The 17,305-nt window shown below is 41.2% G+C and overlaps 1 protein-coding gene across 2 annotated transcripts in view; it reads right to left on the bottom strand.

Annotated features, from left to right (window-relative positions):
• Positions 1–16,446, bottom strand: part of VAPA (VAMP associated protein A) — a 42,132-nt gene extending 25,686 nt beyond the window's left edge. The window contains exon 1 of one of the 2 annotated variants that reach the window (XM_048840252.2): positions 16,135–16,446. In XM_048840252.2, the coding sequence (XP_048696209.1) occupies positions 16,135–16,210 (76 nt within the window). In that variant the 5' untranslated portion in view covers positions 16,211–16,446. The remainder of the gene's footprint in view (positions 1–16,134) is intronic. The other variant, XM_048840251.2, reaches the window with a different exon arrangement.
• Between the last annotated feature and the right edge of the window lie 859 nt (positions 16,447–17,305).

The raw sequence follows: 17,305 nt of genomic DNA, 5'->3' as shown, positions 1-17,305 counted from the left end.
CCTACTTTACCTGGGACTGACTAGAAGCAGCTGCTGTGTTCTACCATCACAGCACCTCAGGCAAAATGCGGAATTGCAGCAACTTTTCAGCAGAAGCTATTTTCTGCACACAAAAAATTAAAAATATATGTAGCACATGAAATATGCACACACACACGCACATACAGTGCCACAGAATTCCCCCAGGAGTGAAAGTAAAATAACAGATCACATTGAGAATAGAGATAGCATTAAACAATTTTGTGGTAATAAAGTCCATAATTACTTTTCCATGATTTTTTCCTGTTGGCCACCTGGGGATGTGAGAGGGGGCCCAGGGCTGAGAGCAGGGACTACTGCTCTCCGCCACAGGGCAGCCAGGGTTCCTACTGTCACCTGCATGAATGGCGGGACTCCCACTGTCAAAACTGCAGTGAAAACCTAATATTGGGGAATCCACAATTTCTGCAATATCACAAGTTAAGTAGGGCCTTACATAACACAGCAAAGCACAGCTTGATGACACAGCAAAGAATGTGATACCTACTATTTGCTGCTTAGACTTGCACTTTCAAGAACCTGGAACTCAGATTCTTCTGTAAACAATTTAAAGAGATGTGCCCTTCATGGACGATCTCCAGAGATTTGTCTTCCTCCTGAAAGACTATGGATGGCCAAAAGTAGAAAATTTTCTGGATCTAACAAGGAAATCAAGCAACTTGACAGTATTTCACAGCTTGCTCTAGGAGGCATGGTGTTTCAGTTTCCACAAGGCAAGCTTCATACACTGCAGGTTTGGGTAGGTCAAAGGCGTGTGGTAGATGAGATCTCAAGAGATTAGTACTAACTCATGGAGGACACACTATCTGGGAAGGCAAGGGCATGCGGGCCAGAAGAGGAAATCAGGATTACCAACCAAAACTCAAGCCAAGATGACCCTCTGACCATCTGGATGCAAAGGGTAACAGTAAAAAGGGATCACTGCAGATCAGATAAGGGAAGTGGTAGTGCATCCACTGCAGTCTCTAAGCGAAAATATTTGCAGAATTTGGTTATCTTCCCTATGAACTGGATTGCAACATGAGTCTCTTGCGGAAGGAACCAACTCTATATAATCTGACTGAAGACTTGCTGGTTTAACTCTGATTCTCCCACTTCCAGCTCATTATGACTGAGCCATTCAGCCTATCGATATCTCTGAGTCACAAATCCAGGTATTTCAAGATCTGCAATATAATCTTTTGTTGTTTGTTCTTTTTGGACATGAGCTAAACTATGGTAGTAGTTATATCATTCTCCTCATAAATGTGTGACTCAGAGCACCTTTGAAAACAAGCTGACACTTGCATGCTCACAATTCCGGAAGGTTGATTCTAGACTAGGACTTCAGAAGAGTACACCACTTGCCATGTGGTATATAAGATTCCATCTAGCTCTCCATCCTGACAGGCCGTCAGTCATCATGCAGATTGCTAGTGGATCTGCCAAAGATTTTCCCTTAGGAGTGGGAAGAGCTCTATTTTTAACCTGTAGAGAGATTCTGTCTACCTCTGACAGAGGGAGAACACTGAGAAGCAACATCAGTGCAGTTTGCCAGGCATGCCTGAAGGCGGTACTGACAGACCTCACTGTGGGGAAAAAAATCTTTAAAGAGATACTTTTTGCCAGCTTCTTAGCCGGGAAGAAGCCTAGCAGTTTCAAACCAGACAGAGCAATAAACTCCCACTCAAAGAATCCTAGTTTATAACCTCATGTTGGTCCAAAACCTGACACTCAGTTGATGGTGTCAGTGGCATGATGAATCCAATGAGTACAACATTAACCACTTAATACACAAAAGATCATACGTACTCAAACAACGCTGTATAGCTGATGGTAATTTGAAACATCATGGGGGAAAACTACTTTATCCCAGCTGATATGAAATATTTATATTACTATAACTATGCATGCTTACACTTCAGCACAACTCTAATGAAGTGCTTCGGTACTCACAATCAACAGTTACACTTTATTGTGTAAATACAATATTATGGTGCGTTAAAATTGAAATTAAAATTCAAATTTGTAATTTGGGAGGGTGATTATAAGCCAAACAAACCAATACCTGATGAGAAAATAAGTAACTTTTTGCCAGAACTACTTAAGTCTTAATTTAAGTTAGCTTTAGAATTTAAAAGCACAAGACAGTAAGCCTGATTTATATTCAATTGCTGTACCTTCCTGGTTCTTTTTTATTGAAAGATATTCCTCACACATCCATTTAGCAGAGTGACAAGTTTTCTTTGAGGCTCATTTTCAATTATTTATATTAAAGGTCCACATCTCTCTTTGTTAATTCCAAACTCACATCCTACTTTCACTTAATGGCAATGTTATTCCTACTGAATATTATGACTTCATATCAATTAGAAAATTTTAAAATTTTGAACAACTCTTATTCTTCCCAGGGATACAGTGGGACAGAGAAAATAAGTCTTTCAAAACTTTACACTGATAAAATATTCTCCTCTTCCAAGAGCTAAATGTGAATGTTTAATAAAACAAGCGATGTCCAAGGCCATGTGTCAGGGCTGCTAAGTATAGGTGATCAACCATTATATTTCAGTAGCGTACTGGCTATGGCATGATCCTTTACTGCAGGAACTGCAACATGTTGCCTAATCTAAATAAACCAAATAATGGATGAACTAAGTAGAGATACTCACAAGAACTCTTTTTCTAGAAACCACACAAAGAATGCCAGACTAGTACAGCAAAACTGGATAAACCACCGAGAATGAAAGATAGGTTTTCACCTGATATACTACCAAAACAGCCAGCATTGGTGGGGCTGAAGCACAGTGAAGGTTTCAAGTTTATTCAACATGTCCAATAAGCAGTACCATAAGGCATAGGTGCCTTCACAAAAAATGAAGCTTCCAGGCTAGTTTTCATACATCTTTTTAGCCTCTGCTGCAACAGGAAAGCAATTCTTAAAATGATATATAAGGAATCAAAAATTCATTTTAATCTCAGACTACCAACTATTATGGCCCTGGTGCCAAACTACTGTATATACTCGTTCATTAGCTCGTTCGTTTATAAGCCGACCCCCCAAGATGGATAGGTAAAAATAGCAAAAAAAACTGTATGACCTTTCATAAGCCGACCCTATATTTCAGGGGTTGGCAAACTGGCTCCTGGCCCATTAGGGTAAGTTTTGTTTACTTGGAGCGTTCACAGGCACGGAGCCCCTCAGCTCCCAGTGGCTGCGGTTTGTCATTCCCAGCCAATGGGAGCTGCGGGAAGTGGTGGCACTTCCCACAGCTCCCGTTGGCTGGGAACGGCAAACCACAGCCACTGGGAGCTGAGGGGCTCTGTGCCTGTGAACGCTCCAAGTAAACAAAACTTACCAAACTGCCAGCGGCTTACCCTGACAGACTGGGAGCCAAGGTTTTCCAACTGCTATATTTTAAAAACTGGCATCACAACAAACACTCAAAAGTTTTGCTAGAATTATTTTAATGTAATCTAATGAAAAACCTGTTCTAACAATTGAACAAATATGTATTTGCCTTCAAAATTACAGTCAATATTTAAAATCAGTAAATGGATATTTAAAACAAGTAACTTAGAACAATATGAGACTTTAAAAAGTCTTAAAATCCTTCAAAGTCTGAATCAGTCTCTGATTCACCAAACAGTTCATTAAACTCGGCTTCAGTCACAGCTGCACCTGCATGGTCATTGTAGATGTCGGCAGTGCCATCTTCAGACTCAGATTCCTTCTCATCATCAGTCTCTGTTGTGTCATCTTCTGACCCGTCAAGTGCATTGCTGAGACAGCATTTCCTAAATGATTTTTCTATCATTTCCAAGGGAATGGACACCCACGCATCCTTGATCCACTGGGTGACCAAACTGATTTCGGGCTTCATAAGATTCCTGCCTTTTTTCAACTTCACCATGCCTGAGCACATCCATTCAGACCACATTTTGCGTAGCCTACCTTTAAAGGGTTTGTTCAGGCAGTCATCAAGCGGTTGTAGAACTGAAAAGTTAAGCCTCCAGGTATTACAGACAAAGTAGTTTTCATATTTTTAGCCTCATTTTTCACCTCATCCATCTTCTGTGCCCTGAACACGTCCCAAACGAGCATAGCAGGTTTCTTGAAACGTGCTCCTGGTCTCTTATTCCACACTTTTCCCAGACATTCAATAGTCCCACTTTCATCCATCCATCCTTTTTGTATGCATGTATGATGACACCAGTAGAAAATGTCATGTTTTTAGGCAAAGTTTTTCTTTTAAAAACAACAGGAGGGAGCTTTGATCCATTTGCCAAACATGATAAAACCACCATAAAATGGATTTTTTCATGATCAGTGGTTTCAATTATAACTCACCAACAGCGATTACCGTTCTGTTGCTCAGGAGATCGAATGTCATCGGTGTTTCGTCCATATTTCCTATTTGTGACAGTTCAAATGCATATTCCTTTTGATATTTTGTAATAAACTTCGGAAACATTCAAATTTTTCTTCCAGATCTCTCAGCAGCTTTTGCGCTATCTTTGTTCGCTAATGATGACAGAGACTATGACAGTTCACGAAGCGAGTACACCAACTCGCTGATGCGACAAACACTGATGGCTTTACTGACTTGCATTTGTCTTCTTTTGACATTTGCAGAGTAGGCAGACAAATTCCAGTTCTAGTGACAATGTACCCATTTTGTACCCAAAAGCACACCTTTTTCTTTTTATTTCACCATTGTTCATTTTAAATACCAGTATGAAAATTGATTATTATTGTAGTTATAGATTTTGTAGGACTTTATATAGGAATGTCACCTGCTTTATCACCGTCAAATTATTATTGTTCTTTGTTTATTTCAAAGCAGCCCTGTAGATTGGCATATCTGTGGGGATAACATGCTATTTCAATTTTAATAGATATTCCATCAATTCTGCACATTATATTTTCATATTGGCTCAAGACTTATGAGGTCCATAGGTAGAAATGCATGAAGAGATCAAATTACACAGTAGCGGACTGACACCAGCGCCATAGTACTATCATTCATTCTATTTTTCTGACTGGCTTATAAGGTATAGCATTTTGTGAAATGCATGGGTCAAATTGTGTCATGCAGATCTGCACTGCTCTTTTAAGTATTCCTTTCAAGCCAATCTAGCCCACTAAACAAAGCCTTTGCAACTTTAAAAGGCTGCAATATTGACATCAATAAATGCATCGGCAAACTCTGACTCCCAGCCTGTCAGGATAAGCCGCTGGAGGGTCGGGACGTTTTGTTTACCTGGAGAGTCTGCAGGCATGGACCCCTCAGCTCCCTGTGACCGCGGTTCGCCATTCCCAGCCAATGGGAGCTGCAACCGCAGTCACAGGGTGCTGAGGAGCTCCATGCTTGCAGACGCTCCAGGTAAACAAAATAACAATGTATTAGATATTCAATTCAATAATTCCAAATTTTGGTGTAGACCCTTTTATAAGCCACTCTGAGTCACTTTTTTACCAAAAATATTTGGTTTATGAACGAGTATATACGGTACTCAGTCTCTCTGCAAAAAGCCTAATCAAAATCAGCTTCCTCAAGACACTTATTCCAGGGACCAGCATGCTACAAGAACTTGTTATCAAAGAGACCACTCTCAAAACAAGGGACATTCAAAGTACTGAACCTAATGCAAAAACTCAAAAATCACTTTCCTGGTCACCACTGCTTCCCTTGTGCGTAAAGTTCCAGCAACAGAGGGAAAGCAACTTTTTTCAAGTTTCATAATTCTGCTCCTGCTGTGAACAAAGACAAGTGTATGCATTTATGTTATTGGGGACTTTGGAAGGGAGGTATTTTTTGCTCTTCTCATCCCGTAATAGCAAGCAGCCCATGAAAGTTTGCTGCTTTGTTTTTTTTTAAATCAAATTAGTTTCATTTTTTGTTGCTGCTCTTCAACCTCCTCTGCCTGATACAAAGCACAAAGTCCAACCTCAACAGGTTTCAGTGTCATATATTACATTTTCTAAATGCAGGTCTAAATAATAATACCTAGCCCTTACACAGCATGTTGAATCAGTAGATATCAAAGAAGGTCAGTATAATTGTCCCCATTTTACAGTGGGGAAACAGGGAGGTGAAGTGATGTGCCCATGGTCACCAGGCAGGAGAGTGAAAGAGCTGGGAATAAAACCCAGGTCTCCTGACTCCCAGTTGAGTGCTCTATCCAATAGGCCATTGACATACAAGCTCTCTAGATGTACAAATATCTCACTGCAGGTTCATGGGCAAAAAAACCAAACACATTATGAGTTTTCACCCAGAGGTGCAAAGATTAATTAGAAGTGTACAGAAACAGACTGATACTCATGTCTTCAACAGTTAGTTTTAAGGGCACTGATGGGACCTGGCTTTAAGTTACTCAGGAAATTACTAGATCATCTGCTTTAAAAAAAAAAAATAGTATTCTTGTTGGTAACCTACTCCATCTCATTTAGAACTATAAAACATTTATCTCAGTAACCTCAAATCACGTTCCATCAAGTAAAACTAATACAGCATACTCCCAATTATCCGACTACCAGGAGGGACTCAGGATTTTATTCAGATAATAGGAAGTTTGGATAATCAATAAGGAGCAGCAGCATAGGAAGCCCTCTACAGTTCCCACCATCACGGCTCTGCTCACTCACTCTCCATTATTGCAGGCACAAGCTGAAGGAGGGAGACTGAGGTCCTGGCAGGGCAGAGCAGAGACCCTCAGCCCAGACTCTGCTCTGCCCCATCAGGACCGCAGCCTTCCCGGCACCTCCACAGTAAGATAGGCTCCCCTGCAGCAGACATGCCAAACCCGCAAAAAAAAAAAAGGCAGAAATTGGGCTTGTTTTTGGCTTAATTGGCTTGAGTTGCTTGTTGGCTATTTTTTAGCTTGTAGCTTCTTTTTTTTTTTTTTTTTAAATCGGCTCCCAGCGAGCAGGGGCAAAGGGGGGGGGGGGAGGAGGAGTCAGGGCTGCACAGCAGGCCCACCACAGTCCCAGACTGCACGCCGTGGGATCTAGTCACATAGACTATTGGGGTTCTTAGGGATTGGCTTGTTTTGGCCTTATTTTGAAATGGGATTAGCTTGATTTTTGGCTTATTGTGAAAGTAGGGGTGCTTATTTACTGCATGAAAGTTGGTAACTGTACCCTGCAGCCGGGGGGTCTCTGCTCTGTTATGCAAATCCCTTCTCAGCATGAGGGAGTAGGAAGGGATTCGAATAATGCAGAGGTTCAGATAACAGGATTTTGGAAAAATCAGGACTATACTGCACAATAGTACCACAGTTTATTTCAAAATTGGGTATCTTAATTTTTATGTATTACACACATCTCCACACCCAAAAACCCTAACCAAAGTTACTACAAGGAAGTGAAATGGCATATGCTAGATATCATGAAAACTGCAAAGACAAAAGAACCTCCATTTTCAATAAAAATTATCACCCCTATGTTAGCATGAACAACATCAAAAATCAATAATAATTATCTAATTATTTTCTAAACTTAGCTCCGGTATTTGACTGTAACCTCTTGTAGCAATGAATTCAACTCCATAGGCTATGTGCGTTGTATTTCTGTTTTGTTCTAAGTTTACTGAGAGCCCCCCACATACACTTTGTATTACAAGACAATGTAGAAATACAATCTAGAATTTTAAAAATTGCAGACAATCTTTTCTAACTTCTTTCAAAGTTAAAACCCTAGTTTATTATGATCTCTAGGCATATTTAACTATCACCATACTTCAGGCCACCTTCTCCAGACCTTTTTGGTCTCTTAAGTGTCAAACTAGACGTTACTCTAAGCAAGTATTATACTCAGTTATGCCAACATATATTTTCTGGGTTATTCTTTATCTTTTTAAAAATTCACTCAAGTACCTAATATGCTTTTTTTGCCACGACAGCTGCATAAACAGAAGATTTCTTCAAACCTCACTGCCAACTGTATTCAACTTGAATATCATATGCTGGTAGTTTCATTTCTAAATTAAATGATTTAAAGCATAATAAAGTCAAAAGTGAAGGACTCCCTCCCCCAAAGCCCACATCCCATTATTCAAAACTACTAAACATTGCCAAAACAAATTTTACAAAACAAAATTTTATCAAAACTTTAACTTTTGAGCTAAAAAGCACAAGAAAGCTTCACTGAAAGCTCTTCTCCCCTCAGAAATCAATGCTCAAGTACATTATAATCAAATATGTTATAATCAAGATTGTTATAAATACGCGCACCCCAAGAATAAATTGCATCTTTGTTATATCAGAAATTAAGTTTTATGACTTAAAGGAAAAAACAAAAAAACAATAAAGTGGAATTTCTTAACTACAATATACCATACTTGTGATTCTACTTTCCTATTTTTAGTAAGAATTGTGCAGAATGCTACAACTCGTATTACTGGTCAAACTTGCGGTTGATTTTGTCTATCAAATTAATATGTCTGTGTTTGGTTTACATTAAGATCACAGTTGTCTCATTTGAGAACTTCCAGTATGGGTGGAGAAAGTTAATACCAATCTATAATTAGTCCCTTAACGGTTCATATATTTCTTAATTTTCCTTACTAGTTTCGTATGAACTAAGCTCTCCTCGGTCTTTTCTTTCAACTTGATTTTGCAACTGGCAAGAGAAGTATATTGCAATCCTTTAAATGGCTAGTGATTGCATAGTTTACAAGACAGCTATCAATCAAATGACTAAACTGGCCAGAAGTTTATAAGGATATGAACCACCTCATTCAGCAATGAACCATTAGAGGACAGTGCTGTATTGAAACATCCAATGCACTATATACAACCCCTTTGGCTGAGGAACTAGGATTCCCACCAAAGTGCTATCTTTGAACTACGTTTCAAGGTTCTGTTTTTCATAGTGGCCTTAAACAATAAAAAAGATCTGTCAGTTTCATTCTCAAACTACAATTAGCCGCACTTGAGAGAGATCTAGGATCATGTATAGCTGGTATTTCTCCAGCGCCTGGATGTGGGATAAACTGAGCAACAAAACTCCTGTTAACTCCAATTAAAGAAGAAGGTAGCCCTTTGACAACAAATACTCTAAGTATTTATTGATAAAATTTTCTATCTGAATAAATAGCAAGACATGCCACTATTACCAACATAACTTGTCACACTATTTTCAGCTTTAATAAATCTAACAGCAGTCAGTATCAAATACACCTACAGTACTCCTAACTTGGCAAAGCAAAATAACCCGTCTATTACTCAGTTTTGAGTTCTGTCCTAACTGTGAGATTATGAGATGACAATGGTCTCAACACTTGCCCGTAAATACTGATTGGTCAAAGTTTTTTAAATGTTGCATTTTATTTTTTCTTAACACATCTATACATATCATTGTTACTTTATCTTACATTCCATTGCCACTACAAAAAATTATATGATTTTATTAAACTAATGTTAAAATTATATAATGAACAGGTTAAGGAAAGGGTGTCTGTCCATCTTACTAAAAGTTATTTTTGGCCAATAATCACTTGGTTAAATTCTATAGCCTGTGCTGTGAATGAGGTCACACACTTTTGGCCTTAAAAATCAATGACTATTCACTGAATCTTAGATATTCAACTTAAGACAGAATGATATATCTCAGTACACACTACTAACACTTAGCATACAGACACATTAAGTATAAAAGAGTTAGTCATTTTATAAATAGTAAAATCACAATTGTGCACATAACCATTTTCATCAAATTTTCCCTGTGCAATGTAATATTTCAATTTTTTTAAATGTAACTAGTATGACTTTATTTTCTGTTATTTTTATTCAGGAACATTTACTTCACAGTGAAGTCTGAGACAACACAACTCAATACTAATCTACCACAATCCTGTTGGCACTTTGGGCAGTACCAAAAGACCACCCAATGCAGGCACACTCAAATAAAGCAGGCAGATTACATTTAAGGAGTTCAAATCCTCCCTACACAAAAAGGCATAGCCTGGGCCAATTTTGGCAACAGATCTTGAAAGCAGGGGGATGGATTTAACAGTGAGCTATTTTTACTCTTAAATTCAACCTTCTCGATTTGCAGTAATGCATATCCCGTAGCTTTCAACATTACCAATAGCAAGGCAGTGATTACAAAGCATACTACTGAACTCCAATACTTATTTGATATGCTTTTAATAATCATGAGAAATCCCAGAAGGACATCTATACTTGACATATAACTAGAAAGTGTTTCCCTGCAATATTTTATGTAGCCTGAACACGTTAATCTGCATGAATACTGGTTCTAACAGGAGGCAATTTTACACTCTTCTAATGAGTTTAGATTACAAATCAGATTGATAATGAGAAATGAAATCTGATCTGCTATAGTGATCATTATTGGTAACTGAGTTATTTCAGTCTATTTATTTATGTTTTTATTCTAGCCCAAAACATGACAAAATCAGGAACAAAATGGAAAAACACCACCACTGTACTCTTGCTCATATCTGTAATGATACTTTGTTTACACTTTCAAGAAGTGACCTTTTCAATAGAAACACAACTGGATTTCACATTCCTGTAACAAGATCTTCAATGAAGAACCTCAATCAAGAATAAGCCCTACTTAAAAGAAAGCATTTTTTTAAATCTTAAAATATTCCTATGTGATGCCAATAAGTTATTTGAAATATGCACCCTAAATAAGATACTGGCTGATAATCCTTTAAAGGATTAAGTCAATTACTCCCAAAATTCAGGCTTAGTAAATAGAAATGTTCATACCTTTTTTTTAAATTCCACTGAAGAGACTACATTTAAATACTCCTCTGCTATGTTTGTAATGAATAGAGAAGTATTATGCTAGTGTAAGAGAGCCAGAAAATGAAGGTGACTAATCTATTTTCATTGTCCAAATTGAGGAAAAAGCAAAAAATCTTCATTATAAAATCTGAATTTTAGTTTTTTTTCATTTTTAATAATTTGAGATGTTAGTAACAAAAGGATTTTTTTAAACTTTAAAGGGAGTGAGAAAATATTTGGTGATATAAATACTTACAAACTACTCCAAATTAAATGTGTCTAATATTCCATAGTTACTAGAAAGACTTGGAACAAGAAGCAACATTTTACCAGGATGGCCAGGAGCATGGTTATTAAATACTAGCAAAATGAGTGACTTGTTAATGTAGTGTTGTAGCCAAGTTACTCCCAGGATATTAAGAGAGACAAAGTGGGTTAGGTAATATCTTTTACTGGACCAACTTCTATTGTGAGACAGACAAGCTTTAGAGCTTACACTGAGCTCTTCTTCAAGTCTGGGAAATGTACTTGTTAATGATGAACTCTGACACAATATTTTGAAGAAATTTAGGTAGTGTATGCAAAACACATACCTTATTTATTATTGACTTAATTATATTTTTAAAGGCTGGAGCAGCTCTTAGATAAGAAAAAAAAAAGGACTGACACGCAGAAAGTAACCCCAATTAAACTCTCACAATCATACATACCTTTTAAAGGTTAAAAAAGAGCCTTTATCAATTTAATGAAGACCATGCTGAGATCCCATGACAATCAGACCTTTAACTGAAAAGCTTCAAGTGTCAATAACAAACTACCGTATATACTCTATCATAAGCCGGTTCGTTTATAAGCCGACCCCCCCTTCCCCCAAGACGGATACGTAAAAATGGAAAAATTTTATGACCCATTCATAAGCCAACCCTATAATACAGGGGTCAGCAAACTCTGGCTCCCGGGCCATCAGGATAAGCTGCTGATGGGTCGAGATGGTTTGTTTACCTCATGCATCCACAGGCAGGGAGGTAAACCTAAGTAAACAAGTGTCCCTGCGCACCAGTTGCTTACCCTGATGGGCTGGGACAGCAACTGGTGGAGAAATTGTTTTTTTTGGGGTGGGGAGGGAGCTGGGAATCAGGGAAGTAACCCCTGTGACCACCCACCACATGACCCCACCCCTAGCCCGGGACCCCCACACTCTCTGCATCCCATCCCTTCCCACCTTATCTGGGGAGGGCCAGGAGAGGATGTCTCTGACCTGGCTGGAGCTGCTCCAATATAGCATGCTCTGTGGGGCAGGGCTGAGCGGCACAGCTGCAGCCTGCCAGCCCCGGAGCTGCCCTTCCTTCGGAGACTGGGGGGAGAGCAGTGTGGCCAGAAGAGGAGAGACTCTGGTCCCGCCTCCTCCCTTCTGGCTCTGCTGACTGTGCTGCCTCTCCTTGCCCCCTCTGTTGGGAGGGAGGGGCTGTGTCCCATCTCTCCCTCTCTATACCAGTTCATAAGCCAACCCCCTTCTCTGGTGCTTCCCTTTTTTACTAAAAAATTTGGCTTATGAACAAGTATATACGGTACCTGACTTTTAAACAGGACAGAAATCTGTTTAGAGTCAAGAGATTGATGATAGATTAAAACTGCAGCTTCAACTTGTGGAGAACATCAGAACACCCAAAGATTACTAAATGTATCAGTATCTGCATGGTTGATTTGAAAGAGCCTTATACTATACAGTGAAGTTGTTCCATTTTCCAAACTAGTCAATTTTAAGCAAATAATATATTTTCAAATCATTCAATCAAATCAAGCCACTATAGCTATAACTTTAGATCTCAAGTTATAGACAAAATGTTTTAGGCTGAGAGATGGAAGAATACTCTGATTTAGGAAGGTAGTATGGTTCAGTGGATAAAGCATCTAAGAGGCAAGAGACCTGGGTTCCATTCTCAGCATTGCCAGTGGCTCATTCAGGAAATCACTTCAACTCTGTGCCTCAGTTTCTCCATTTGTTAAAAAAAAGTTATAATTATACTTACTTTCATCACATGTTTTAAGAGTTACTTATGAGAACAACCATGTAATGAGTAAATCTGATGACTGCCACAATATCATAGGATCAACTATTGCCCATTATATCAGAACAGAAAACTGGTTTTGCCTCAGCAAGCAAGAGGCTATTAAGACTGAAAGATCTAGGGGCTACAAATACTGGATGCTAGTCTTCCATTCATTGTGAGGGCGGGAGTGGAAATATTTCATATTTCATCAGCCACCATCAGATATTTTCTTAAACCTATATGAACTCCAAATGGTAACACCTTCTCATTCAGACCTTATGCAGCAATTGTTGATTAAGGTTCTGAGTAATTAAGTCAGTTAGCAAAGATGCTGACCATCTTTCTCATCTGTAAAGAAAGCAAAAACCAGGAACATTTTACTGGAGGCTGCTCAGAGCTTCCTGACAAGACTAGTACTTGCTTATTTTTGAATGCAACATGCTGCTTACACCAAAGCATGTTAACACATATCATACCCTCATTCGACTATCACAAATGTCAGAAAGTAAATCCTTTGGGAGCAAAAAAATAGCCTGTTTTTGTTCTGGACTCTAAAAATCCCTATCTGGATGTCTAGTGTGCACATCAAATGTTTGATTATAGGAATGCTATATGAGTCAACCACTTTCTTTTCTGCCCCATCAAAAGAACTTCAGCAAATCAGTGACAATCACAGTAAAACACTATTCTTTTTACCAACACAAGACAATTTGCCATATTGGATTTGAAACAGAACCTCCTTTAAGGTACACTACCTATTATCAGCTTGTCTAAGTTGAATAAAAGGAGAATATATTACTTACAATCTCTTTCACACACACCTCCCCCTCCCCCACAACTTTCTAAGTTATTTCATTGGAGAAACAGTGTTTTATTGTACCTTGCTGTTAAGCATGGTGGTTAACTGAACATTGTTCTGACGTATTTTAACATAAAAGGGTACATACTGGGATGGCATGTATAGTAAGTGAACTGACCTGCTGTGTCTGACCAATAGGTCTGGTCCTTCTATATAGTCATCAAAGGCCCCATTTTGCTTCATGTTCTACTTAAAAATTCCCTTCCACAAAAGCCTTCCCAACACCTGTACTTGTCTAAATAAAGTTTAAGTTTACACTTAAAACAATTTGTATGTCTCCCATTCTGAAGGTACACACTGTGACTATTTGTTTGCTTATTCATATCCTTCCTATAGACTTTGCAAACCAATGATGATTCAAGGACAGCATTTCTTACATCTCAACAGTTCTGTTTATACCCAGTAAACATTGCTTATTTTTGGCTAAGAGAGACGTTCTAGGTTGATATGCTTGCAATTATACATACTAGCTTTGGTTTAGTATGCATGTGTGTACCCTCTTTCTACTCTTCTTGGGAGACAACAGGGTATTGAAATGTATAATACAGTGCAGCCATTCTCAAAGAGCACGTAGAATTCTGGGGCCTGCTAACCCTGTGAGAGACTTCATAAAACCTGGAAGCATTTTAACAATGTACAACAGAAAAAAAACCCTCTAATTTTGGGTGTTATCGGAGAATACGCAATTTTAAAAGTTCTACCAAAAAAATTAGTGAGCGTATTCCTGTAGGTTTAATTTTAATTGACTAAATGGGTAGATAATAATTCAAATCTGATATGAAAATTATAGTTTGTGGTAAATCTGTTTTCTGTAATAAGCAAGCTTTATGCCCTGTTGATAAAACATGGGCTACCTAAAGCTATTTTTCAGGAACATAGTTGTCCTCTGTAAGACAAGATCACATCAGTTTATTCTACTTGCCCATTTAAAGGGTTCTACAAATAAGCCACCAAAATGATTCTAAAATTTCCCAAAGAACGCAAGAATAGACTGCTCTGCTCCCCAAAATACTATAAATAGAAAAAGAACTTGAAGAATTAACACTGTTAAACTAAAAAGTTAAATACAAAGAAAGATTAAAGGATTAGCTAAGAAGTACAAGAACTGCTGATACTATTTGAAGAATTAAGGAATTTATGTTTATGCAAATAGATTTATTTATATTTTCTCAAAATTAACAGTAACAGTTTTGTTTCAGAATAAAAGCTTTAATAAATTGTTCACTTAATGCCCATTGCCAATCTGTGGGCACTAAAAATTACCACATAATTATGATCACCATTGCACAACTTTCTTTTGGTCCTCACCTTCCAAGGGGTCTGTCTTCCTAGCAATTGAATGTGTGTCTCTGTTCAGAACCCCCCTCACTGTTCAAGCTGGGGTTTATCAGAGAACAGTGTAATCAATCAGAGCCTATTGTAAGGGAACGGTTTTAAGCCAGTCTTAGTAAGACTACATAGCTAGCTCCCCACAAATAAATATCTGACACACAGAAGCGCTTGCAATTCTCACATTCCTTTTCTTCATTACCAAAAGTTAATGAACTGCCTACTGAGACACTCCAAAGGATTAACCTAAAACTGCTCCGAAATACGCCGGCATCGTGTCATCTGCCCTCCCAAAGGGGACAAACTCCACCTGGGAAAGGAGCATGCCGTTGCAGATCCCCTAGTTATACCAGCAGATAATGGTGCAAAATAGCACCACTCCCTCCCCGCTACAAACCCTTGATAACAGCTGGACTTAACCCAGCCGCAAGCAGACCGAGACTAGGAGACAAGGAACAAACAGAGCTGAGGACACCCCGGGGAAGGGGGAGCGTCTCTCCTCACACATGCACCATCCGCCCCGGGGCCTCTCCTACCCGCTCCCCGGGGAAGACGCGCCACACAGGGTTTGGGGAGGGAGCAATCCCCGCTCTGAGCCCCCGCAGTCACTCCCGCCGATCCCCAGAGACCCGCCCCGAAAGCGGGCAGGGCAGAGATGCGGCACGTCCCTGGCCAGCTCCCAGGCGATGGAGGCCGGGCTGCCCCGTCCCCTCGGCTGGGCAGTCTGGGGAGGTTTAAGGGCCTGGCTGCGGCGCAGACGCTCCCAGGCTGCGGGCGGAGAGGCCCCGCTCCAGGCACGGGGGGGCGAGGCATACAACGCGGGGCGGCTGCTGCGGCACCTGCCCGCCTCTGCCCGGGAGCGGCCTGGGTCGGAGCCGGGCCCGAGACACACGATTCCCTGCGGGATCTCAAGATGGCGGCGGCGGCGGCGGCGCCGTGTCCCGGTCACCGGCTCTGGCTCCCCGCTCCGCACGGAGACCGGGACGGGGCCTTGCCGCCGCGACCCCGGGGAAGTCGCTCCCCGGGGAAGGGGCGGACCGGGCCCGGCTCCCCCACCACCACGCCACCCCGCAGCCTGTCGGCCCCGGGCGACTCGGCCCCCACCCCTCGTACCTTTGAATTTGAGGTCGGTGGGCGGATCGAGCACCAGGATCTGCTCGTGCTTAGCCAGAGTCCCAGCGGCCGCCATCTCGCTCGCTCGCTCGCTCGCGGGCTGCCGCGGGGGGAGGGGAGGAGGAGCCGGGCAGAGGCGCCGCTCGCTCACGCCGGGGAGGGGGAGCAGGACTCGCCGAACTCGGCTGGGGTCCGGACCGAGCGGCCGCCGCCTCGTTCCCCCTGCGTGGGCACGCCCGCGCGTGCTCCTCTCCCCCCTTTTCCTCTAAGAATTGACTCAACCCCCCCGCGGCGGCCGCGCGCAATGCGATCCAACGCCAACCTCGCCGCGGGCACGAGGGCGGCGACGGCAGTGGCAGAACCCAACAGGCGCATGCGCGCTTCCTCCCCTCTCTCTTCTCCTTCCGCTCCCCCTCAGTTGACAGCTCGCTGGACTTGGCTTCGCGGCCCAGCAGTCACGCGCTGCCCCTGCTGAAGCAGCAGGGGGCGCGTGAGCTAGAAGAGGCAGACGGGAAGTGGTTCGAGGGGAAGGAAAAAAGAGCGCATGCGCAATGTATAGCGGCGGAGGAAGTGGTGGTCGACGTGGCCAAAGTTCAGCCTGAAGACTACAGATCCCAGCATGCAATACTCTGCAAGCGGTGGGAGCATTGCATGCTAGGAATAGTAGTCTTCAAGGGCCACAGCAGTGCACAAGGGGAGGGTAGAGGCCTGTGGCACCTTACACACTAACAGATGTACTGGAGCGTAAGCTTTCAGGGGTGAATATCCACTTCGTCGGATGCATGTAGTGGAAATTTCTAGAGGCAGGTATAAATATGCAAGCAAGAATCAGACTAGGGATAACGAGCTTAGTTCCATCAGGGAGGGTGAAGCCCTCTTCTAGCAGCTGAGGTGTGAACACCAAGGGAGGAGAAATTGCTTTGTAGTTGGCTAGCCATTCACAGTCTTTGTTTAGTCCTGAGCTGATGGTATCAAATTTTCAAATGGACTGAAGCTCAGCTAAAAGAACAGGAGTACTTGTGGCACCTTAGAGACGAACAAATGCTCAAAAAAATTTGTTAGTCTCTAAAGTGCCATGTCAAGGTTCCTCCCCCACTCTGAACTCTAGGGTACACATGTGGAGACCTGCATGAAAAAACCTCCTAAGCTTATCTTTACCAGCTTAGGTCAA

This window comes from Caretta caretta, chromosome 2 (genome assembly GCF_965140235.1).
Source record: "Caretta caretta isolate rCarCar2 chromosome 2, rCarCar1.hap1, whole genome shotgun sequence".
Classification (NCBI taxonomy): Eukaryota; Metazoa; Chordata; order Testudines; family Cheloniidae; genus Caretta; species Caretta caretta.
Note: the sequence above shows the minus strand (reverse complement) of the source record. Positions and strands in the feature narration are given on the sequence as shown.